General features: G+C 47.3%; 1 protein-coding gene across 1 annotated transcript in view; it reads left to right on the top strand.

Moving 5' to 3' along the window:
- The window catches only part of LOC140393460 (troponin I, slow skeletal muscle-like), a 390,668-nt gene that overhangs the window by 68,242 nt on the left and 295,540 nt on the right, over positions 1-26,886 (top strand). Inside the window, exon 3 of the mRNA XM_072479792.1 lies at positions 10,673-10,758. Within this exon, the coding sequence (XP_072335893.1) occupies positions 10,673-10,758 (86 nt within the window). The remainder of the gene's footprint in view (positions 1-10,672; positions 10,759-26,886) is intronic.

Below are 26,886 nucleotides of genomic sequence, written 5' to 3'. Positions count from 1 at the left end.
CTTCATTGAGGCTAATGAGAAAACAGAGGGTACAAGCACTATGGCCATGATTTACTGTTCTGTGAGGGTCAGAAACTTGATTAAAGAGATTCAACAAGGCATTTATGAAAGCAAAGGACACATAATTGGGAAATTACAATAAATCAAAGTCTAGAATAATAAGGCACTACAATATACAATTTGCTAAACGGAATTACTACAGATATCTTTTTGAAAAGCACCACAACACTTAAGGATGTTTCAAATTGCAATACCTTTCTCACCAAAATCTTCAGGATGTGGGGGCTCAGCCTAAATAAAATTGTCCCTTTTGCAGGGGTCATCCAGGTGGATTGTCCCTTTTGCAGGTTAGGTGGATTGGCCATGCCAAATTGCCCCTTAGTGTCCAAAAGGTTAGGTGGGATTACTGTGTGAGGGGGATAGGTTGGAGGTGTGGGCCTAGGTGCGGGGCTCTTTCAGTGGGTCGGTGCAGACTCAATGGGCTGAATGGCCTCCTTCAGCAATTAGTGATTCTATGATACTGTTCTACTGGGTAAGAATACTCCTTATCACTTTGACAAGATCTGAGACCTATTAGTTTGCTGTTGGACACATTGCATTCTATTTCAGCTACATCCCCTATAAATAAGCTATTTGGCATCATTCCTACCTGATACTCAGTGCAAGACATCATTGCTGCAGCTGTGCAGGGTGCAGGATGTGGAGTGTAAAAAAAAAAATCATGCCAAACAAAGCAGAGAATGAATTAGCTGGCTGTGGATGTTCCAGCCCATTGCAGTGGCCAATGTTTAGGCTGAATAGTTCAAGAGAATTACAACGCTTGTGAATGCAGATGCCATCATAAAAGTTGGTACAGTTTACACATATCAATCAACAGTTGATATTATTCCGTTGTCTTTTACTCACTGGTGCTCATCTATTTAATTGCACATTAGAATTAGCTACATTTCTATTTTAAAAGTGCTGTTGATCAGCCATCATGAAGTCCTATGAAAGGTGCTATTCAAACACATTTGATCTAAGCAAGTGATCAAAGAGTGCTTTGACCAAATAAAACAAAAGCAGTCACAGAACGTAAATGGAGAGATGCAATGAGAAAATTAGGTCCAAAACCCTTTTTATAAATGCTACTACACTACGGTCGGGATGATTCTGTTTTTACCTGCCATTGCTTCCATTAAGAAAAATGTCTGATAATCATATTCTACACGCATATATTAACAATGATCATGGTTTGTTGCTAATTCACATCTACATTAGTGCCGGATAAGGCAACATATTCCCTGAACTGCCTTTGACAGAAGGAGAATATATACAGGAATCTGACATTGGAAGAAGGACTTCATTTAATGTTGCAAATGTTTTTGACAGTTAATTTAATCAAAATCATCATTCTTACTCAACATCTGACAGCAGGAAGTGCAGGGATTTATGTTAGACATTATTTCCGCATGAAGGCTTTCAGTAGGAATCCTTCCATAAGATCATTAATACTGACTTCATACTGTATCACTGGCCAGGAAAGCAGCTGGTGGGAGGATAGCACTTACAAATTCCTGCCTAATTATTTAGAAACGATAATAAATACTGTCACGAATGTTATTTAATGTCATGAGATTGAGCTGTAAGGCAGAAAATATTTCAAAAATGAATCAATCAATTCAAGGCCATTTCACAGCATCAGTAGAAACCTTGCTTAACATGATAATCATTACACAGGATAAACACAGATGAGGGAGGGCAATATGGGGCAGCATAGTCCAGCCATCAAGATGGATGGACCCCCGCATTGCAGCATTCTAATCGGGGGCAGGAGGGGTGGGTGGGGAGGGTGTTGCAGGGGTGGGAGAGGTGGCCTGGGGTTGTGAGGGGGGGGGGGGGTGGTAGGGGTGGTGATCGGGGGGGAGGGTGGGTGGGAGTGGGTGTGCTGGGAGGGAGGTGGGAATGTGGTGGGGGTTTGTGCGTGGGAGGGAGGTGGGGGGGGGGAGAGAGATGGGGAGGTGTATGTTATTCTCTTAGTCTGAATAAAGATTGTAGACTTCCAGTTAATACTTTATTCAGTGGGTTCATTCTGTTTCCAGAGCTTAATTAGATATAATTAAGTCAAGAGTATGACCAGTGAAGCTAAGGTAAACTGCCTATGCTGAGCTGTCTCTGTCTGCTGCTGCTCACTAGCCTTGTGCTTCTGAAAGAGGCAGATCCTCCCTTGGGCTGTCTCTGATGCTGCCCTCTAGTGATGCTGTGGCTGTTACGTCTGTGCTGTAGTGTCTGGTGTATGTGCAGATGTATGTACAGATGTACAGATCACTACATCCCCCCCCTTTTTATTTGACATGTTTTCTAGACTGGCCTCAAGAAAACTGTACATAACAAGTGGTGAGAATATGCAAATCTGCACACTGTGAAAATGATAAAAGTAATACAGAAACAATTAACTGTCTTATGAGTCCATCGTGAGAAATGTCCATATTCGTCTTGTGCATGTGTTGAAGTGTCGTCACAAATCTAGCCGGTCGGGTGCCTTACTGTTTCTGTTGGAGCGTCTTCTGCTGGAGGAGCTGGCTTAGCACAGGGCTAAATCGCTGGCTTTGAAAGCAGACCAAGGTAGGCCAGCAGCACGGTTCAATTCCCGTACCAGCCTCCCCGAACAGGCACCAGAATTTGGCGACTAGGGGCTTTTCACAGTAACTTCATTGAAGCCTACTTGTGACAATAAGCGATTTTCACTTTCACTTTCACTTAGCGGTGGTAGTAGGGATGATGGTTTGATATCATCAAGAGTACTGTCTGGCGTTGTGTGGCAAGGAATGTCCTGGGGACAAATGGACTCGGTCAAGTCCAGTGTGGGAAATACTGGCGTTGTAGGTCGAATCTCTAATAGATCCCAGCGGTTACGGTGGAAAAGTACTCCCGCTGACGATTTGACAATGTAGGACCGCGGTGGCTCCTGCCTGATCATCGTGGCTAGCTCAGACCATCATCCTTCTGGGTCCCTGATTCTGACGATGTCACTTATTGTCAGGGCTTGAGTGGGATCACATGTTGATCATAGTATTGTTTTTGTTTGGAGCGGAGTGCCCGCATTTTGTCGAGAACCAGTGCGTTGCCGGGGTCTCGGACTGCATTGCCGGTAGGGTTGTCCGGATGTCTCTACCGAAGAGCATTTGTGCTGGCGACAGTCCTGAGCTCAATGGGTTTGCTCGGTACGATAACAGAGCTAGGTTGATGTCGGAATGTGACTCGGTTGCCTCGCTGATGAGTCGTTTAATGATGTGGACACCTTTTTCCCCTGTTCCATTTGATTGTGGGTAGAGATTCTGTGTTATACCGTTGTCTGACCTCTACTTTTTCCTGTGTTTGTGGTATTGATTCTGTATGTCATCGTTCGTGAAAGCTGCTTTGCTTGTTTGTTCTGGAGCAGATGTGAATTTGTGAGATTCTTTATCATGCCATGGCATGTTTGTAATCTTGTCATTGTTTTGCAGTGTGCTGTGGCATTATCCTTCATGTGCAGAATTGTACCATGTTGTACAGGTCATTGTTTCATTGTTGTTGTTTCTGTCGTTTCTGTCTTTGTTGTTTTCATTGTCGTTCTTGTTGTTGTTTTTGTCGTTTCTGTCTTGGTTCTTTTGTTGGCATTCTTGTTGTTGGCATTCTTGTTGTTCTTTATGTTGCGCTTGTTGATTCTGTTTTTGTTGTTTTTGCTTTTTTTCTTGTTCTTTTTCTTGTTGTGCTTGTTGTTTCTGGGATGCTTCTTGTTGCTTTTGTCGTTCTTGTTGCGCTGCATGTTGTTTTTGTTGTTGCTGTTGTTGTTCTTGTTTCTGCTGTGCTTCTTGCGGTTTTTGTTGTTTTTATTGTTCTTGTTGCGCTCAATGAGTGTGCCATGTGGATGATTTGAGTCATTGTCACAGTTATTGGTGTCAGTGTCCTTTGTGGTATCTGCTACATTGAGCGTTTCTTCTTGAAAATTGTGAGAATGATCTGATGTTGCATTGATGTTGGTGACATCAGTCATTTGTGGTGGATTCGATTCCTCTTCTTTGCTTCCTTGATACTCCTTCTAGAGTCATTTCTGGTTCACTTGAATCATCACTGATTTCTAGGTGCTCCTCTTTTGGAGTCATTTCAGGTTCACTTGAACCATCACTGATTTCTTGGTGCTCCTCTGTTGGAGTCATTTCAGGTTCATTTGAATCATCATTGATCTCTTTGTGCTCCTTTTCGGGAGTCAAAATCTTCACGATTTCATTTGACGTGGTCTCTCTGGATTCATGAGTAGCCGTCCTCTGCTTATTGAGTGCTTCTGTGCAGACGAGCTGAGATATGCCAGTCTTGCTGTGATTCTGCACATCCTGTATGGAAATTGTGATTCCTTCGCCACTTGTCTCACATACAGTGGGTAGACATTCAGTGTCTTCTTGTTGGTTAAATGAGCTGGGTAGACTTTCATAGTCTTCTTCTGGTGGCTCAAATAAGCTGGGTAGACTGTCATGTTCTTGTTCATGCATGGTGTTTGCTATTGTCGTGTGAGAGTACCTTTAAGACATGGATGTTTAAGCAATGTACCTTTAAGAAAACAGTGATGTCAGAGAGTGGGTGGGGCTGATGTCAGGTCAGCCATTTTGTTTTGTTTTGCTGTTTTGTTTCAGTTTTGAAAAGAGCTGGGTGTGTATCTGTGTTTTGCAGTGAGCTGGATCTGCTGTGATCTCTGCCATGAAAGACTTTCTCTGGATCATTTGGGTGATTTAAACTTGTAATAGTGAAGCCTTTAACCTGATGTGATTTTGTTTAAAGGTGTTAAATCTCTTGGAAGTTTGAAGGAACTTTTAAGGAATTATTTACTGTTGCAATATTTTCTGAGTTATCTTTGAAGTAAGGGGTGTGAAGAGATCCAATGTTTATTTCAGATGTTAAGTTGAGTTCATGGAATAAACAGTGTTTTGTGTTTAAAAACCCACGTTCCATAATTGTAATCCCACACCTAGCGAAAAAGCCGTGTGCTCGGAAAAGCCACAATCCATTAAAGGGAGAGGTTGGTTGAACTCCATGATACATTTTGGGATTCTGAAAACGCCTCGTCCATAACACTATGGAGTGTTTGCTTGCTTCCAATTTTGAGTCTGTCACCAAGCTGTCTGTGGAGGCTTGCGTCGCTCTCTTTGTGGAGGCTTGCATCGCTCTCTTTGTGGAGGCCTTCATCGCTCTCCCTGTGGAGTCTGTCATCGCTCTCTTTGTGGAGTCGTGCAGTGTTCTCGCTGTTGAGTCGATCTGTGCTCTCTCAATGGAGTAGTTCTGTGCTCTCTGTGTGGCGTCGTCTTCGTCTTGGGTATTGCTGTCATCCAATGATTCGACGATCTGCCATGGCACCATGGTATTGGATTCATCTACTAATAGAAGAGTCGTATTGAGCATTTCAACCGTGTTGCTAATGCTGTGATCAGGATCTCCGAATAACTCAGCCATGTGTGAGTAGTATTGTGTGTATTGTTCGATAGACAAATCATTGCCTTTTGTTTTGGTGTTGTGATCGTTCTCTTCATGTTCAATGAACTCAATGAAATCATCTTCATGTGTGGAGGCTGGGACCCTTCCTGATGCGTGGACCACTCTCTGTTTCTTGGCGGCAGGCTGCAGCATAATCCTGCACTCACGAGTCGGGATGTCATATATGCTGGGCTGAAGATTCCCCAATCCGAAGAATTCATCGTCGGGGTCTTCACGGTGCAACACCTCTAGTTGCGGTCGGATTTGGTACTGGGGTAGCCATCTCCCAAGATGAAATCTTCGTCTGAGTCGTAGTCTACAAGGACCATATCATCTTCCAGGGCGGTGCTAACTGCTTGTTCCTGGGTGTTGTGAGAGTTATTTTCAACTGCTGGTGTAAGTTCGGGCATTGTTCTGTCTCTTGAGGCAAGACAATTGGGGTTTGCAGCTTTAAATGTCTTTTTGTTCATTTTCTTGCATTTCCTTTTTAAGTGGGCATGATCCTGGTCCTCTGACATCATGACGCTCGTTATGTCATGCGTAGGACTCGATTGCCCATGCGCACTCCGCGTTTCCTGTACTGTACGCTCTTTTCGCAACTGCGCACGTGCGGCTCCTTTCTCAAGATGGCTGCCGCTTAGCGCCTCCATTTTCCTCCGATTCAACCCTGCCTCCGCCTCGTGGTGAGTGTTCGTGCCATTTTTACTGATTTTGTTTTCTAAATGATGATTCTGTGTTGGTAGAGATTCAAAGTATTGATTTTGTTTTTGTTCATAAACAAGGCATTTTTGTATAGCGATTTCTAGAGTTAGATACTTATTTTGTGAAAGTTCTTCCCTCAAATTTTTATCAGATAGTCCAGAAATTAATTGATGCATTATCACAGTGTCTCTGAAATCAGCACAATCACAGCCTTATGGTATTAACTTGAGATTTGTAATCAAATCAGAGATGGGCCCTCCGTTTCTCTGACAAGAGTTAAATCTTTCCAGCATCTCACCAGACTGATTGTTACAGTGTGCAGCAAATCTTTTGAGTATAACTTCTACTTTGGTGTTGTCCTCACCTTCTAAGTAATTAAAGCAAATGTAGATTTCTCTAGCTTCATGCCCTTCTGTTGAGAGTAGTAGGGCTATTTTCATTGCGTCAGAGGCAGTGCTTAAATCATTAGCTGTAATAAATATTTGGAACAGCTGTTCAAACATTTTCCAGTTATAACTTAAGTTACCGGTTGTTTCCAGCTGCCATGGAGTTCCAACAAGTTCCATCAAATCAGTTAGTCGTCGAAGACCCATTTGCTGCGAAGTCTTCCGCAGTCGAATATCCAGTTTAAGTTTTTCTTCTCTTGCTGGTGACTAGTTAGCTTTCTGAAATCACACCTAGTACCATATGTTATTCTCTAAGTCTGAATAAAGATTGTAGACTTCCAGTTAACACAAATACTTTATTCAGTGGGTTCGTTCTGTTTCCAGAGCTTAACTAGATATAATACAGTCAAGAGGTATGACCAAAGGCAGCACGGTGGCGCAGTTGGTTAGCTCTGTTGCTTCACGGCGCCGAGGTCCAAGGTTCGATCCCGGCTCTGGGTCACAGTCAAAGAACAAAGAACAAAGAAATGTACAGCACAGGAACAGGCCCTTCGGCCCTCCAAGCCCGTGCCGACCATACTGCCCGACTAAACTACAATCTTCTACACTTCCTGGGTCCGTATCCTTCTATTCACATCCTATTCATATATTTGTCAAGATGCCCCTTAAATGTCCCTATCGTCCCTGCTTCCACTACCTCCTCCGGTAGCGAGTTCCAGGCACCCACTACCCTCTGCGTAAAAAACTTGCCTCGTACATCTACTCTAAACCTTGCCCCTCTCACCTTAAACCTATGCCCCCTAGTAATTGACCCCTCTACCCTGGGGAAAAGCCTCTGACTATCCACTCTGTCTATGCCCCTCATAATTTTGTATACCTCTATCAGGTCGCCCCTCAACCTCCTTCGTTCCAGTGAGAACAAACCGAGTTTATTCAATCGCTCCTCATAGCTTATGCCCTCCATACCAGGCAACATTCTGGTAAATCTCTTCTGCACCCTCTCTAAAGCCTCCACATCCTTCTGGTAGTGTGGCGACCAGAATTGAACACTATACTCCAAGTGTGGCCTAACTAAGGTTCTATACAGCTGCAACATGACTTGCCAATTCTTATACTCAATGCCCCGGCCAATGAAGGCAAGCATGCCGTATGCCTTCTTGACTACCTTCTCCACCTGTGTTGCCCCTTTCAATGACCTGTGGACCTGTACTCCTAGATCTCTTTGACTTTCAATACTCTTGAGGGTTCTACCATTCACTGTATATTCCCTAACTGCATTAGACCTTCCAAAATGCATTACCTCACATTTGTATGCATTACCTCACATTTGTCCATGTGGAGTTTGCACGTTCTCCCTGTGTTTGCATGGGTTTCACCCCCACAACACAAAGATGTGCAGGTTAGGTGGATTGGCCACACTAAATTGACCCTGAATTGGAAAGAATCAACTGGGTATTCTATATTTATAATTTAAAAAAAAAGATATGACCAGTGAAGCTAAGGTAAACTGCCTATGCTGAGCTGTCTCTGTCTGCTGCTGCTCACTAGCCCTGTGCTTCTGAAAGAGGCAGATCCTCCCTTGGGCTGGACCCTTTATACCCGTCTCTGATGCTGCCCTCTAGTGATGCTGCGGCTTTTACAGTATGTGCTGATGTATGTACAGATGTACAAATTTACAGATCACTACAAGGTGGGGGATGGTGAGGGTAGGGTGGATGGAGACATAGATGGGAGCGTGAAATTGCATGGAGGGGGTCCTGTCCACCCCGCTCTTTGCATGGTATGGGCAGAGCATCAGAGTGGCAGCCCACCCTTCTCCCAATTAAGGCCCTTGAGCGACAAAATAATGGCCACTTAAAGGTCTTTTCCACCCAGCCTCAATATTAGGCTGGCAGGCAGATGAGCATTCAGGGGGTAAAACGCATGAATGAACATAGCTGCACATCGGGTGGGAAGACAAGAGCATGGGCGCCACTATCAGGAGCCACTTTTTGTTTGGGGGCACCCATCTCTTAAGGCCCGGTGACCTTCGGGCCTGTCTGCCCCACACCGACCTTTCCCCAAAAACCTGGTCCACCCACCATGGGACGGCTGCCACTTATCTGTTCTCTGGTCCCTGGGGCTTAGTGCCAGGCAGCTCTCTGCAGTTCCTCTTCTGGCCATTGCAATGCTGTGGCTGGAGGGACTGAAGAGCTGCTGACCAGTCTGATTGGACATCAACTCCGAAAGCCTGGATTTCCTCCTAAGTGAGGGCCGTGAGTCCCACCTTATGCCAACCAATCCTTATAAGAATGCAATATGGCATTGCAACTGCCGGAGTTGGCGGCGATATGTTCCCCACTGACTATTCAACAATGGGGGCTGAGCCCCCACATCCTGAAAATTCAAGCCCTTGTGTTGATCACCCTGAAAATGAATTTTCTGACTGTCCATATTAAATTCCCATTCTTCGAATTTGAATTTGTATGCCACTTTTGTTTACAATTTAAATTAATTTATGAGATAAGGACTTTGCTGGCTAGGTCAGCATTTATTTCCCATTCAATCCTTAATTACCTTTAAGAAGGTTGTGGCCAGTCCCTGTGGTGTAGGTATGAGGGAGGGAGCTCACCCAGTGACAGTCCATGAACGACAATATATTTTCAAGTCAGGATGGTGAGCGACATGGAGGGAGAACTCCCAGGTTGTGGTTTTCCCATGTGTCTTCTGCCCTTGTCCTTCTAGATGTTAGTGGCCATGGGTTTGGAAGGTGCTGCCTCAGTAGCCTTGGTGAGTACCTGCGTGCATCTTGAATATGGTACACATGGCTGCCACTGTTCGTCAGTGGTGGAAGGAGTGAATGTTTGTGGAGGGGGGTGCTAATCAAATTAGCTTCTTTGTCCTGGATGGTGTTCAGCTTCTTTGAGTGTTGTTGGAGCTGCACTCATCTAGGCAAGTGTGGAGTATTCTATCACACTCCTGACTTGTTCCTTATAGATTGTGAACAGGATTTTTGGGGAGTCAAGTGGTGAGTTATTCATTGCAGGATTCTCAGCCTCTGATCTTCAAGCTGCAGTATTTATATGGCAAGTCCAGTTGAGTGTCCGGTCAATGGTAACACCCGGGATGTTGATCGTGGGGGTTTCAGTGATGGTGTTTGAGTGGTCATGAATGGTGCTGAACATTATGCAGTGAGTATCCCCATTTCTGACATTATGATAGAAGGAAGTTTGTTAATGAAGCAGTTAAAGATGTTTGAGCCCAGGACACTACCAAGAGGAACTCCTGCAGTGATAACCTGGGACTGAGAGGATTGACCTCCAACCACCACAACCATCTTCCTCTGTTCTAGTTAAGTTTCCAGCCAACGGAAGGGTTTCCTCTTTATTACCATTGATTCTAATTTTACTGGGGCTTCTTGATGCCTTACTCAGTTGAATGCTGCCATGATGTCAAGGGGCAGTCGCTCTCACCTCACACCTGGAATTCAGCTCTTTTGTCCATTCTTCTAGATTTTTCTATGTCCTGGGCTCTTGGTAGCTCTCAACCACTCAGGTATGTGTTCAAAACGCAAATGCCGAGGGCTGAATCAAAGCTGACACTTCAGAACAGTACAGAGGGCGTGCCACACGATTGGAGGTGCCAGTTTTCAGCGAATGCAAAGCATTCAGTTCACGAGCAGGAGGTTTTCCTCCTTCCTAGCCATCCCTGAACACCATTGAAACAGATTAACCGTTTGTTTATCTCCTTGTTGTTTCTGGACCTTTTTTCAAATTGCTTACAGAATGTCCCTAAATTGTAACAGGGATACGCAGAAAAATAGTGCATTGTAAGATCCTGAAATTATAAAAGACATTTTATAAATCCAATTACCTCACTGGAAGGAACGGGAATAAAGAATAATGAAACAAAAAGTAAGGGCAGTGTGGTAGCGTGTTCCTTTAAGGGGGTAAATTCCCAAAGAGTCATATGATCTGAATGCCAAAAGTGCTGGAGCAGACAACCCCTGGGAATGGAACACAGTTCCCCCAGTCAGTTAGGGGTTTGGAGTCTTGGAACATCGTAGCTTTATTCTCACTCTCTGGAATAGTTTCTAACTTTATTAAATCTTCCTTTGTTAGTCTACCAGGTGGTCGGCCGTCTTGTCAGGATATTACATTGGCGACGAGGATCTATCGGAGTGCCTGCCTGCTGTTACAGAAATCGGGTAAGCAGACTTTGTGTGAAAACATTCCCTTCAAAGCAAACTCATTCAGCAGTCTGCGAGTGACAGAATGCTCCTTTTTAGCAAACTAGAAACATTCAACCCTAATATGAGGCAATGGGTGTTATACGTCAAATGCCTCTGGTATTTTTTCAAGGCCAGTAATATGGGGAGGGCAGGAAAAGCAGTGGGTAATCTGACTACTGGCCTGTGGATCTCCCAATTACAACCTGATTAGGAGTCTGATTTACCTAGGTGTCCCTGACTTCAAAACATTTGAGGAGCTGGTGGAGTTAGTCAAGGGACATTATCACTCGAAGCCTTCGATAACAATGCAGTGTTACAAATTCAACTCAATGGCAAGGGCGTTTGTGGCATGCCTAAAACAATCAGCTGAACAATCGAGCCTGCACTCATTGGCATGTTGAGGGACAGGCTGGTCTGTGGTGTTAATGAAAAAGTTTGTTAGCAGAGGCAGAGATTACCTGAAAGAAGGCATGAGAGGTTGCCCAGGCTATGAAAAGCACCAAAAGAAGGGGTGGAGGCGATGGAGTTGCAGGGCATGCAAGTAGGCGAGGTTCACCAGGTTTGGCGGGAAGCCACAAGCAGCCATGGTGCCAGAGATGATGGCACTGAAACCAATGAGTAGAAGACCGTGCTGAGGAATTTGGTCCACAGACCAGGAACTATGAAGAATGCTATCCGTGCGGAGGAGATCACCACCAGGATAGATGTAAATTCTGGGAAGCTACCTAATGTCTGCAATAGAAGGGGGCACATTCAGAAGAAATACAAGATTCAGTAGAGCCCACAGGGGCCAACAAAAAAAAATACTCAGACTCCAATTCAGTGTTGAAAATAATCCCCAGCATGAATCTGAAGTTACAGTTCAAAGAACATCAAACTGGGCAAGATGGAAGGTTGACTCCTGGACAACAAGGGTTATCCGCTGCGGTCATGGCTGATGACATTTATCCGGAGGTCACAGACTGACACGGAGACCCGCTACAATGACGGCCATACAGAAACTAGGGGTATGATCAAGCGGTGCTTCGGCCTCCTGAAGATGCGGTTCAAGTGCCTGGGCCTTTTTGGGCATCATAGTTCCAAGTACTAATCCAAGCTCTAAGTTCATCTGCCTTACCTGTTATACTTCTTGCATTAAAACATGTGCACTTCAGGCCACCAGTCCTGCTGTTTTCAGCAACATCCCCTTGTCTGCTCTTCCTCAGAGCCATACTGGCCCTATTCCCTAGTTCTCTCTCAAATCTTTCACCTTCTGACCTATTACTCCAGTACCCATCACCTCCTCCTCCCTCGGGGTGCCTGCTGGCCCCCGGGGGCTACTCCTTGGGACAGGGGTGTGAGGGAGGCTATCCCCTGAGGTTCCCCTGCCACTTGGCACTTCCAGTCCTGGAGGCCCACTCTAGTCTCGACCAGGTCCGCACATTCGCAGTCATGGAGCACAGGGAGTGGACCATCTCTGTCTGGGACTGCGCCAGATCACATTGTAACTGTGCTACCACCTTCTCGGTTTGTGTCACATCAGCCAGTGACTGCCCCACCTCCCTCTGTGACTGGTCCACTTCCCTCTTTCTGCGCCATGTTGGCCAGCGCCTAGGCAATGCCATCGATGTTCCCAGCCAAGGCCTGCTGTGACTGGGCCACTCTCAGGAGCGCCGCTGCGAATTCCAGGTGGCTCTGGGACGTGGTCGCTTGTGAGTCAACAACCCTGTTCTGAGCCTCAGCCAGCACCTGCACAGGATGTTCCAGGCCCTAGACATGCTGGTCCGGAGCCAAAACCGTCGTCTCCAATGTCTCCATCGTGGACGCCACCTGTGCGGTATTGGCCTGAGTGACACGCATGATCGGCAATACCCCCTGCTCCAACACGCGCTTGGACTCCTCCAACTGCACCTGGAGTTACTGGATGCTCGCCGACAACCCCACATGTCGTCCCTGGATCTGCGACTGCTTCTCCACCATAATGGGACTGTTTGTTCCAGAAGCTCGAGACCCATGTGGACGGCAGCTAGCCTCTGGGGTCGGCCTGACCGCCGATCGTCCACTGCCTCGGGTGTTCCTACCTCCACCTGCTGCACAAGATCACCTTTGTGGTGCGCACCAGATAGTGTTCCAGGAGCCTCTTCACTAAAATGCCCAACTGAGGTGAGTGTCTCTGGGCTGGTGGAGGTTGTTGGAGACAGCTGTGACAGAAAATCACTGTCACCCTCCGACCCGAGCTCCGGGGTCTCCTGAGTCTCAGCCGGAGGGCTGGTGTCTGAGCTGCTATCCCATTCAGTGCTCGGCTCAAGAGGGTTTCCGGCTGTGGCAGTGGCTGGGGGCGGGGCACCAGATGGACCCACCCCATCCCCAGCAAGTCCTGCAAGACACAAGACAAGACGCATGATTAGATCGTGGGCCATGGAAAGTGAGGGCGGGCATGTGGGTGGGGGTGATGGGTGGTGGTGTTGGATGAGGGTGGTGTGGAAATAAGAGTGGTGATGGGGTAAGGGTGGTGTGGGGGTGAGGGTCTGACACATATGTCCCAGGAAACCGCAACTAAGCGGGGTCTCATTTATTCGCTCGCGGCCGAGCACCACCTCGGTGACCTCCCGTTCCTCTGGGCTGCCAACAGCGTCCAGGGCCCTCTACTTGGTTATGGTGAGGGGCCATAGGTCCGGTAGTCCCCCTCCTGTCTGCTCCCGCTTCCGGTGGTTGTGAGCGGCCTTCTCCTAGGGGGACGACGACAGGAGACGACAGATTTAGACAGTTTGACTCATACAGCCCAGGGGGTGGGTGGCTGGTGGCCTCAGTGGCCACAGCAACTGGCCATGGCGGCTGGAATGGGTACCAGCATGTGGTGCAGGTGGTCTGCCTGGTTGGGAGGTGTAGGGTTACGGGTATGTGGGATGCGGGCTACTGCCAGAGGCACTGTGCTGCCTACTCAACCTGGCCACCCTGAGGAGGCTGTGCAGTTTTTTGCGGAACTGTTGGCCGATCCAGATGGTGTTGCCCACGGCGCCCATGGCCTCTGCCACCTGCACCCAGGCACAGCGAACAGTGGCAGCTGGCAACCTCCTTCCTGTGCCGGGGTACAGGGGGTGGCCAGGGGATGGCCAGGGGGTAGCCCTGGGGCATTATTTGGCAGGTCAGGTCCGCGCACAGCCGGCACCATGTTTTACGGCGTGACCGCTGCAGATTGACGCCGTGCGCATCCGCAGCTATGGACCCGGCCATTCTGCAGCCATTTATATAGTGGGAGCCGGGAGTATTACTCGGCGAGGCTGCTAGCCCCTCACCGGTCGCAGGATCGCTGATTTAGGGATCGGAAAACGGCAGTTCCCACACCGGCTTCGTCACTTAGACTGAAAAACGGTGAATTCAGCCCTTAGTCTCAGAAACGGAGAAGTCCCCTTTTATTTTGAATTGATCAAAATTGACAACTAAGTGTCGAAGATATAAAATCATTAAAAATGATCTCAGCATCCAGCTGGAAGATTCCAGCATTCGCAGTAATTTGCTTTTATGACAGCTTTTCTTATTTCTTTCTAACACAAAATGTGGTATAAATTGTGCTAGCATGCATCCTCACATAAATTCAAAGAGATTTTGTTTTTAATGTACGCAGCCTTTTTCATTGTCTTATCCACAACCTCTCAGCCCCCTTCCCTGCGAAAGAAAAAAAGAAAATGCCGAGGCTTTTTTCTGGGAAGTTTAAATCTGTTCATGGAAACTTTAGGCATTCTATTTGGATAGCATGTGAAGGAAATGTGCTATGATCCAGGTGGGCAAATGTAGTCCTTTTATTTTGATTCTTTTTGCAATCCCCTTTCCTTCTGTCTGTAATTATTGGAGTTTATTTCTGAAAAGGTTAATGTGTGTGTTCCCAAATCCCTATTAGTGTGTAGTCAATTTAAAAGTCACCAAAAGCAAGCCTTCATGGATTTAAACAAAGAGGATTGTTTATTCAGACACTCACCCTAACGCTACATCAATCACGCATAACACACCCAACACCCAAGATTATACAATTTAATAAAGTACTGTACTTCTACAAGTATTAAAACCAAACAGAAAAGTTAGCAGTTCACATACGTTTGAAAATCCCGTGAAGGAGGGAGATTTATCTACTCTGGAATTGTAGTTCAGGTACGTTCAGATGGCTGAGGTCAGATCCGGATTAACTGCAGGGTTCCTTCAAAAGGAAGAATGTTCAGCCTGTCATGTAGACAGGCACTAGTGGCTGTTGCAACAGGAGGGCTTACTTCTTTACAGGTGAACGTGGAACTGTTCACAAACAGACTGGAGGAAGATTTTTTGTCAAGACTTTTAAGCTTCTACTTTGCAGCTGTGGTTGTTGGTCTGCAGACTGCTTGAACCTCTTCTGGGTTTTGGAAGAAATGGTTTGCAGTATCAGAGAATAGTTTCAATCACATGTTTGATGGCAATTGATGCACAATAAAAGACATATTATGTTATTTTAATGCTAAAGATTTTGATTCAGTCACCTGGTCAAAGGCCATTGATATTCAGCAGAAGGTAAGTTGTTGACGTTCATGCTTCACTTGTGAATAACTGGTCTTGATAACTTCTCTTTATTGCATTGGAGTCAGAGTTTAGCAGTCTATTTTCTCTGTTCTTGGGAATATGCTTTGACAATAGCAGGCGTGAAATTCCACCATGGAGTGCTGATTAGGCAAGGCTATTCCAGGGGAATAATCCATCCAGTATAATACAATTCAGAATTTTCTGGAAGCTTGATAGCCTGTGTTGAAGTTCCATAGATCACCTGACCACTCGACAAGCATCAGTGTCAATTTTAAAGAAATACAATTTTGAAAAATTGCTGAGTGTTCATGCCTGATTTGGCTCCTCCCCCCCATGGAGAAAAAATGTAATTCTCCTTTTTATATGATTTTTCTTGTGAAGCAAAAGATAAAAGTTACATATTCCCCCTTCCATTCACAATTTAACTTTCAGACATGGTTGTCCGATACAACTACGGTTTCTTGGTTGTGTTCTTCGTTAAATCTTACTTTTTATCTGGTGATTATTATAATGTCAGAACTCCAAAATCAAAATAGGTGGTTGTGGATATTGTGTTTAGACCCCTGTGAGGTGTATGGGTTCTCCTCTTGCATCCCCATTTCAGTGGTCTTGAAATTTGAATGACATTGGGCCATCCGTCCATCAACATTGGAATCGCAAAGTAGGATTGGACGGAGAATTACGCGTGCGCCGAAAATTCAGGACGGCGTCAGGTGCCACATGGAATGCCGTGCTCCAGTGTCTTGAAGGCAGCGTGAATGCATTCTACGTCGCACGCCGGCATGGGTATACAAATCGTACAGAAAATGGCATTGGCATATTATTAATGGGCGCACGCCGACATTCCCGGGCCTCCAGTGATGCTTTCCTTCTGCTTGAAGGAATTACTGTTGACGAGGTTCACTTGTGGTATTTAAAATCGGGAAATTGGTGCTATGACTGCTGAGGGAGAGAGGGGGGTGGGGGGGGGGTGGGAGCCGCCAGGGGTGGGAAGAGTAGCGGGGACCAGCCAGGGGATGGTCCGTGACTCAGGGACCAGGGTGTTCCGGCACAGATCACCATTGCTGCGATCTGCAAGGCAGCCATCTTGCAGCATACCCCACTGACCACCCACTGTAACCTGTAACTGTGCAGAGCACCAACTGCCACCTCCCGAGGAGCCCACAGACCCCCCCCCCCCCCCCCCCCCCACACACACACACACACACACAACCAGGTGTCACCCTGCTGGTAAGGCACCACACAGCCTACTCAAGGGGGATGTCCACAGTCAATCCCACGGGAGGGCGCAGGACTGGGGCCACAGAGTGTACTGCTGGCATGGGCATACAAATCGTACAGAAAATGCCATTGGCATATTAATGGGCACACCCCTTCATCCTGCGGGCCTCCAGCAGTGGCAGCCATCGGTACCTCTGCTGGCAGGGACAGGTGCCGAGGTTAGAGGACCCCTTTTGCCAGGCACTGACAGGGGCAGGAGTGCTGTGCGGAGGGAAACCTGAACGGGGGAGTGGCCAGATGGGGGTGGGATTGGTGGTGGTGGTGGGGTGCGGGGGTGATGGAGGGGAAATGTGTGGGCAGGGGCTGCAGTACAGGATAAGGCCACCCTGTAGCCCATTGGACCTGGTTGGGCATGGGGGTAACTGCAATGCTAACAGAGAATTCCCTACAGCAAATAGATTTTAGTATCAAACCAGGAATGGTTGGCATCTGCCTGGCTGCCGCAGCCCTGTAGGATGCCATGAGGCTGTACGAGCAGGAGAAGCCCAGGGAGGACCCTGCAGAACAGGAGCTTGCCCCAGAGGAGTAGGGACCAGCCAGTGAAGACGGGCAGCCGGCTGTCCAAGAGGCCGAGGAGGAGGTGGGAAGGCGGCGCCGCATCAGGCCTCGTGTGTACTGGCAGAGCCTGTCGTTCAAGGACCTGCCAGACCCAGCATGTCGCCAAAGACTTCGGTTGAGCAGGGGACCATGCAATACCTCTGCTGCATCATGACACAGATGGAACCACTGGGGTATGGGGGTGGGCACCCACTCCTGGTTGCCATCAAGGTGATGGTCGCCCTGAACTTCTATGCGACGGGGTCATTCCAGGTGCTGAATGGGGACCTGTCTGGAATCTCACAGACCTCCGTGCCCAGGTGCATCCGCGCGGTTATGGAGGCCCTGTATATCTGGGCGGCCCAATACACCAAGGTGAATATGGACCGAGCCCAACAGGTTGCCCGGGCAGCGGGGTACGCCACCATCGCTGGTGTGCCCCAGGTCCAGGGGTTCATTGACAGGACTCATGTCCTCCTATGAGCACGGCTGCATGAGGGGCTGGCCTTCACAAACCCGAAAGGGGTTCCACTCGATGAACGTGCAGTTGGTGTGTGACCACCAGCTGCTCATCACGCATGGTTGTGCCCAATATCCAGGCAACGTGCACGATGCCTTCATCCTGGCACACTCGACGGTACCTGACATCTTCGAGGCATAAGCCTGAGTGAGGGATTGGCAATTGGGTCACAAGGTTATCTGCTGCGGCCAAGGCTGATAATACCTCCAGGGGCCTCAGACTAAAGTGCAGAACTGCGACACGACGCCCATGCTGCGACCAGTGGTGTAATCGAGTGGTTTATTGGCGTTCTGACGATGCGGTTCAGGTGCCTGGACTGCTCTGGAGGGGCCCTCCAGTATAGCACTAGGAGGGTCTCCCACATCATGGTGATCTGCTGCGTCCTCCACAACATTGTGCAGCAGAGGGGTGACATTCTGGAGGAGGAGGATGAATGCCAGGCCTCGTCCAATGAGGAGGAAGCAGGGGAGGGCAAGGATGGGCAAGGCAGAGGGCCTGGACAGCCATTGGAGGCCGCACAATGTGTGCACCTGGGCCACTGCGCATGGGCCGTTCTCATTGCCACCAACTAGGGGGCCTGGCCACCGGCGGCTTGACCATCCCGACCCATCCCCACATATCTACCCTCCTTCCCCGTCCATTCACTTCCTCCCCTGTGTACTCACCCTGCAGCCCCCCCCCCCACCCCCTTCCACACGGCACCTGAACGCCCCCTCTGTGATTCCTACCTGCCGAATTACAGGGTGTGGGCCCCGGGTTTGCCGTGTCAGCGGGTCTGGGCCATGGGGTGAGTATGATGATGACCTGCTCCGTGATGAGCCATGGTGTTCCACATCGTTGGAAGCAGTCTGACTCCTACCCTCAGTAGCACTCTCCACTGTCCGCCCGGGTCATCCCTGCATACGTGCTGGCCATTTCATCTCATCGTCCCATCGAACCCCTGTGGTGGCGGGGTGCGGACAGGGTCCAGGGTGGCAGTGGTGGGGCGGGATTCGGGTAGGGTGTGGCGGTGGGGGAATTGGAAGGGTGGGGCTGGGTAATGGGGCGGTGTATGGTGGCCACCTTGGGGGCGCTGGCCTGTGCCCATGCCCACACCAGCAGACTCCCCCCCCCCGCACTCTCTGCTCTCAGCTCAGCCCATACCCCACACCCTTCGAACAGAACACCGAGACAGTTCAAAACTTTGGTGAACAGGTATTTATTGTGCTATTTACAGGTATTGTGCCCTAGCCCCAATCGCTAACCTGAACTCATCCAGGCAAGTGGGGAATATTCTATCACACTCCTTACTTGTGCCTTGTAGGCAATGGACAGGCTTTGGGGAGTCAGGGGGTGAGTTACTCGGCACATGATTCCTAGCCTCTGACCTGCTCTTGTAACCACAGTATTTATATGAATTGTCCAGCTCAGATTTGGACAATGGTACCCCCCAGGATGTTGATAGTGGGGGATTCAGTGATGGTAATGCCATTGAATGTCATGAAGGGGCGATGGTTTGATTCTCTCTTGTTGAGAATGGTCATTTCCTGACACTTGTGTGGAGTGAATTTTACTTGCCACTTGTCAGCCCAAACCTGGATATTGTCCATGTTTTGCTGCAGTTGCAAGTGGGCTGTTTGAGTGTCTACGTGTCGTGAATGGTGCTGAACATTGTGCAATCGTTAGCCAATATCCCCACATCTGTTTTAAAAGGGCTCCTTGATGGCATACTTGATCAAATGCTGCCTTGACATCAAGGGTAATCACTCTCACCTCACCTCTGGAGCTCTACACTAATCCCACTTTTGTTGCTTTTCATTTAGCCTCTTTAACTCTTGTTGGCTCTCGCTTCCTGTAGGAACCTTGGGCGAGAATCTCCGTTGTTCACCCAAAGAAGGAGAATTGCTACTAATTTGCACTCACCCTGGGAGTAAAAATCAGAAAGCAATTCAGTATCCTACACCATGCAGATTTATGCATGGTAAGGAATAGGAGGATACAGAACAGGCTGGGTCATAGATGGCAGAGAGTAGCAATGGAAGGGTGCTTTTCTGTTTGGAGGGCTGTGACTGGTGGTGTTCCTCAGGGTTCAGTGCTGGGACCTTTGCTGTTCGTAGTATATATAAATGATTTGGAGGAAAATGTAACTCATCTGATCAGTAAGTTTGCGGACGACACAAAGGTTGGTGGAATTGCGGATAGCGATGAGGACTGTCAGAGGATATAGCAGGATTTAGATTGTTTGGAGACTTGGGCGGAGAGATGGCAGATGGAAATTAATCCGGACAAATGTGAGGAAATGCATTTTGGAAGGTATAATACAGGTAGGGAATAGACAGTGAATGGTAGAACCCTCAAGAGTATTGACAGTCAGAGAGATCTAGGTGTATCGGTCCACAGGTCACTGAAAGGGGCAACAGAGGTGGAGAAGATAGTCAAGAAGGCATACGGCATGCTTGCCGTCATTGGCTGGGGCATTGAGTATAAAAATTGGCAAGTCATGTTGCACCTGTATAGAACCTTAGTTAGGTCACACTTGGAGTATAGTGTTCAATTCTGGTCGCCACGCTACCAAAAGGATGTGGAGACTTGGAGAGGGTGCAGAAATGATTTACCCGGTTGTTACCTGGTATGGAGGGCATTAGCTATGAGGAGAGGTTGAATAAACTTGGTTTGTTCTCACTGAAACGAAGGAGGTTGAGGGGGCGACCTGATAGAGGTCTACAAAATATAAGGGGCATAGACAGAGTTGATAGTCAGAGACTTTTTCCCAGGGTAGAGGGGTCAATTACTAGGGGGCATAGGTTTAAGGTGCGTGGGGCAATGTTTAGGGGCAGCACGGTAGCATTGTGGATAGCACAAATGCTTCACAGCTCCAGGGTCCCAGGTTCGATTCCGGCTTGGGTCACTGTCTGTGCGGAGTCTGCACATCCTCCCTGTGTGTGCGTGGGTTTCCTCCGGGTGCTCCGGTTTCCTCCCACAGTCCAAAGATGTGCGGGTTAGGTGGATTGGCCATGCTAAATTGCCCATAGTGTCCAAAATTGCCCTTAGTGTTGGGTGAGGTTACTGGGTTATGGGGATAGGGTGGAGGTGTGGACCTTGGGTAGGGTGCTCGTTCCAAGAGCCGGTGCAGACTCGATGGGCCGAATGGCATCCTTCTGCACTGTAAATTCTATGATTCTAGAGGAGATGTACGAGGCAAGTTTTTTACACAGAGGGTAGTGGGTGCCTGGAACTCGCTACCGGAGGAGGTGGTGGAATCAGGGACGATAGTGACATTTAAGGGGCATCTTGACAAATACATGAAAAATATGGGAATAGACGGATACAGACCCCAGAAATGGAGAAGAGTTTAGTTTGGACAGCATAGTAGGCACAGGTTTGGAGGGCCGAAGGGCCTGTTCCTGTGCTGTACTTTTCTTTGTTCTTTGTTCTTTGAATTCTCGAGGGCATCCCACTGTCAGGTTGTCATTTTGAGCGGGTGACATGATAGCGAAGTCCCGCACTGGCCACACCCCCGCACCGCAAATCATCCCCCACCCCATCCGCAGCGCCAATTAGACCCCTCAACATTGCAAATCAGCCCCCCACCCCCTCGATTTTCTGTGTGTCTTCTCATTCCCCTCTGTATGGGGGTGACCTGACCCACCACCCCCCTCCCCTGTGACCCCTTAACTAGGGAGACCCCCTCCACAGAGATCCCCTAACTATAGGGACCCCCCCAGGTGGGCTCCCTAACTAGAGGGCCTCCAGGCACCCCCTAACTAAATGGACCCCACAGGGCCGCCCCTAACTAGAGGGGTCACCCCCAGACACCCTCTAGCTAGACCAACACCCCACAGGGACCCTCTAAATAGAGGGACACGCCACAGGGACCCCTAATTATAGGTACCTCCCACAGGGACCCCATATCTCGAGGGACCCCCCACAGACCCACCAAAAAAAAAGCCTGTCTAGAAGCGTGAGCAGTCCAGACAGGGGCTGTGACACAAATTACAGTTATAAAATTTACCTGGAAGCATCACGTATCCATTCCTTGACATGCCTGAGTGATTTGACTGCACTTACCTCTCTTTGATGTGGTTGATGTTTGTAAACATTGGAGTTTTGGCACTTAGAGTTATTCACCCATGAAGGGAGATGAATGAATTATGACTGCAGCTGTTTTGTTGAAGCTGTCAATCGCAGCTAGAAATGAATGAATGGGTTGCAGCTACAGGATTTGAGGGGTTTAAGCACAGTTGTTCTCTTTCCAGTAGGGGGTCTCTGTGGGGGTGTTCCTTTAGTTAGGGATCCCTGGAGGGGTTCTCCCTATTAAGGGGCTCCAGGGTACGGGTCCCCTATTTACAGGGTCCCTTGGGGGTCTATCCAGTTAGGGGTCTCTTGGGGGGATACCCTATTTAGGGGATCTCTTGGGGGGTTCCCGTTTTTATGGGGTCCCTTGGTGAGGTCTCTCATTTTGCAGAGTCTCTGGGAGGTCTCCCTATTTAGGGGGTCTCCCATTTTAGGGAGTCTCTGGGGGGGGCTGTTGGGGGGGGGGGGGGTGGTAGAGGAAGGGTAGGCAGGTCATGATTGTGGGGAGGGAGGATTGCCCTCGAATGGATTTTGGGGGCAACTCCCTTAAGGAGTTACACCCTTGGCCCCCTGCGAGGTTCACCTCACCAGGCTCACATTTGGTGAGATCTGTTGTGACCCGAGGACCAGAGAATCATGGAGGGCCATGTAGTGATCTCTGTAGGTGCATGCACACAAGGGGTTAATGGGTGGATAGCAGCACCACATGATCACTAGAGGGCTGGACCAACATGGGTATAAAAAAGCAGCCACACGGGGTCTCAGTCTCTCTCTCTCGTGGGTACACTGTGAATAGGGTAACATCAGAATCACATAGATAGTTAGTGGAATTACATTTAGTTATTATTGTTAAATCTTGTTAACCAATTCCTAGTTTCCATGTTAAGGTAAAGAACTCATGCATTAATAGTTATAGTTACTCAATAAATCTTTGTTGTTACTGGACGAGTTTGAGTCTACTTCAACAAGATTCAGAGGACCTCACCATCAACCAGGGATTGAGTAACATGTGTTATTGACCACGCAGGTAACATAACATGGTACCGAGGAGTGTTGGCCTTAACAACAAATTCAGAAACTAGCAAGATTAGGTTCGACAGACAAGGGAAAGAAAACATTTGGATAGATATTCGACCACGGAAGGCATCGCAGCAGTCGGACCTCTCGGGCAAGAAAAAAACCAGTAAGCTGGACTCACTTCCAGCTCCAGAGCCCCTCACAACCTCGGTTAATCTCCAGCATAATTGCAAAATTTTCCTTCAACACTTTAATCTATTTCTGGAAATTAAGGACATAACCGCTGCGCTAGATTCTAAAAAAATAGCCTACCTCTTATTGGTGGCGGGGAAACAGGCCATGGAGATATATAATTCATTCAATTTCTTGGCAGGTGAAGACAGAACTAAATTTAAAGTAATTATCTCCAAATTTGAACAACACTGTAAAAATCTGTCTGGTGAGACGTTGGAAAGACTTAAATTTTGTAATAGGTGCCAGAGATTCAGAGAGTCAATCACTGATTTTATTGCAGACCTCCAGGTACTAGCACAAGGCTGTAATTATGCTGTTTTCAGAGATGCTATGATAATAGATCAATTAATTTATGGACTGATAAAAATTTAACAAAAAAACTTTCACAACAACAGTATCTAACTCTAGAAATCGCGATTAAACAGTGCATAGTGCATGAACAGAAAAAAAATCAGTACCTTCAATTTATCCAAAGAAAAAATGGCGCCAAAACTTACCACGAGGTAGAAGCAGGATTGAAACAGAAGAAGACGGAAGTTCTGAGTGGCAGCCATCTTGAGAAAAGAGCCGCACATGCGCAGTTGCGAAAAGAGTGCACAGTACAGGAAACTCGGAGTGCGCATGCGTAATCGAGTCCTACGCATTACGTCACGAGCGTCATAACGTCAGAGAACCAGGACCACGTCCACTTAAAAGGGAAATGCACGGAAATGAACAAAAAGAAATTTAAAGCTGCAAAACATAATTTTTTTACCTCAAAAGACAGAACAATGCCCGAACGTACACCAGCAGTTGAAAATAACTTCACAACACCCTGAAACAAGCAGTTTGCAACACCCAAAGAGAAGAGCACAATGACAAATCCATAGCAAAAGATTTGTTCATTGACGATGATTACTCAGAAGATGAGTTCCTCATTGGACAAATAGAGCACCATGACACATCCTTGACAAGAAGTGATGATTTGCTCGCTGACGAATGCCACTCAGCCATGGGTCAATTCTCCAGATCTGATGGTCATTACAGCAGCAACATGGGTGCCAAGTCCCATACGAGTCTCATGGTGGGAGGATCCAGTACCATGACGACACGGCAGCTCATCGACAAAATGGATGACAACCACGTGTCACATATCCTAGCAGAAGGCGACACCACGCAGAGAGCACAGATTGATCCCACTGAGGGAGTGATACCTGCCTCTGTAGGGAGCTCGTTGACAGGCTCCAGAATGGCCGCAAGCAATGACTCCGGAGATACAGCCCTGAATCGGCAAGAAGACACTGAATGCCTACCCACTGTATGTGAAAACAGAGACAAAGCGATCACACTCGACATACAGAGTGTGCAGGATCCCAGCGAGACTGACAGATCTCAGCTCGTCTGTACAGAAGCACAGAGTAGGACTACTCTTGGGTCCAATGAGACCACGTCAATTGAAATCTTGAAGATTTTAACTCCTAAGGAGGTGCATAAAGTGATCACAGATGATTCAAATGTACCGGAAATGTCTCCATCAGAGGAGCACCGAGGCAGCAAAGAAGAACATTCAAATCCATCACAAATGACTGATGTCACCAACATCAATACGACATCAGATCATTCTTACAGTTCTCAAAAATATTGAACAGATCGAGCAACTGATGACTGGGCAACCACGAGGCGCTGTGCGCCACCAGCAGCAGCAGAATTGTACTCAACCACAATCTGTGACCTCATGGCCGGGCATATCCCACGTTCTACCATTACCAAGGAATCAATGAAGAGTGCAGGAAGAAATTTCATTTGGAGTGGAGCAATAGAAGGTGGCATTATGTCACATTATCGTACAGCACCTAGAAATTCAGCTCAAAACGCAGCTTCTTATTTACAATGCCATCCATCTTCTACAGTATCCTGTATCAGTTGGAAAATAATCAAATTAAAAAATTTGCACCTGAGGCCATTCGGCTTGAAGTTTACAATTACAGGATGGATTCGAAATGAAAACACTAGGGTTCTTTATCTGGTAGTTAAAATGGAACCTTAGTGCAGTTTTTTGAAACATGACTGTTGCACAGAAAATAACAGCTGCCTGAGAATATGTTACAAGGATGTAACATATATCTGAAAGGTTCAGGTTACTGCTTAAATAGTCTGGCTGAAGTTTGAACAGATCATGATTGTTATCAAATCCCCAGAGTGACATCTAGCTTTAACACATTTGTAAGCACCTTTTATAGCCCTTAAAACATATCCACGTGTCTTTGTTCAATCAGTTGGCTTTTATGTTTTCATTTTTCTATTGCCGGTTGTATTATCTGACATCGCTTCCGGCTATTTTGGTTTATAAACACCCACTTTTGCTGTGTATCCAAGGGGACTGAGTTTTTACCTGACTATAATGCTTGACAGGGTTGTAACAGTGTCAGGATACGAGGACAAAGCAGCCCATTTGATTGCTCCTCCTTCCACAAACATTCAAACCCTCCCCCACCGACGAACGGTGGCAGCCATGTGTACTATTTACAAGCTGCACTGCAGAAATTCACCAAGGTTTCCAAGACAGCACCTTCCAAAGTTACCTGGAAACCCCACCACCTGGAGGTTCCCCTCCAAGTCACTTACCACCCGGAGTTGGAAATATGTCACCGTTCTTTCAATGTCGCTGGGGCAAAATCCTGGAATTCCCTCCCGTCGTGTTGGGTGTTCTGGTGTACAAACGATCCAACACGGCTGGAGGTGGTGTAACTCAATTTTATTTACTACTTAACTATAACAGCACACTGCTAACTTGGGTACGTTTATTGCCAGCTAATCTGTGGACCCTGTCCTACTACTATCTGGGTGAGGCACTCAGCACATGGTGAATGTCTGTGTGGCAGGCTCTGAGCTCGGTGCTCTGAGCTGGCTGCTGCTGGAATGAGCGGGAACTGTAGTGTCCCCTGTTTTTATACGCTCAATGTAACTGACACCAATAACTGTGACAATTACTCAAATTATCCACACGGAACACACATTGAGTGCAACAAGAGTACAAACATGCCATGGCATGGCAACAAATCTCACAAATTCGCATTTGCTCCACAACAAACAAGCAAACCAGCTTTCAAGAAAGATGCAACACAGAATCGCTACCATAAGCATTAAAAAAAAGAAAGTATAAATCAGACAACAAAGTGATTCGACCATTCCGATTTCTCGTGATGTCTGCACGTACACACATAAACACTGATGGTGGTCACAATGACAAGACGGCATCAACACTGCCACCTCAACGACAGGCGAAGGGATCAACCCACCTGATCAAACTCATACAGTCTGGACTCACAATGTTTTTCGTTAGGATTGGACTCTTTAAAACGTTGATTGACTTTGTACAGTCATTAATACCATCCCATTCTGTACATAGCATTACTTGTTTTATCTGTTCCCAGTTGACTTAATTTGTTTTGTTTGTTCAATTTTCGTTACACCACACAGAAAATCTGTAACACATTAAAAAGGGGGAGATGTAGTGATCTCTGTAGGTGCATGCACACAAGGGGTTAATGGGTAGATAGCAGCACCACATGATCACTAGAGGGCTGGACCAACAAGGGTATAAAAAAGCAGCCACACGGGGTCTCAGTCTCTCTCTCGTGGGTGCACTGTGAACAGGGTAACATCAGAATCATATAGATAGTTAGGGGAGTTACGTTTAGTTATTATTGTTAAATCTTGTTAACCAATTCCTAGTTTCCATGTTAAGGTAAAGAACACATGCATTAATAGTTATAGTTACTCAATAAATCTTTGTTGTTACTGGACGTGTGTGAGTCTTCTTCAACAAGATTCATCAACCAAGGATTGAGTAACCCGTGTTATCGACCACGCAGGTAACACAACAGGCCGGAGAATAGGGTGCCTGGCCTGCTAAGTGGATGCAATGGTGTAATGAATGGGTAATATGCCTTTAAGAG

The sequence above is a fragment of the Scyliorhinus torazame genome, chromosome 17 (genome assembly GCF_047496885.1).
Source record: "Scyliorhinus torazame isolate Kashiwa2021f chromosome 17, sScyTor2.1, whole genome shotgun sequence".
Classification (NCBI taxonomy): Eukaryota; Metazoa; Chordata; class Chondrichthyes; order Carcharhiniformes; family Scyliorhinidae; genus Scyliorhinus; species Scyliorhinus torazame.
The sequence above is the reverse complement of the archived record's forward strand: the minus strand, read 5'-3'. Positions and strand labels throughout refer to the sequence as shown.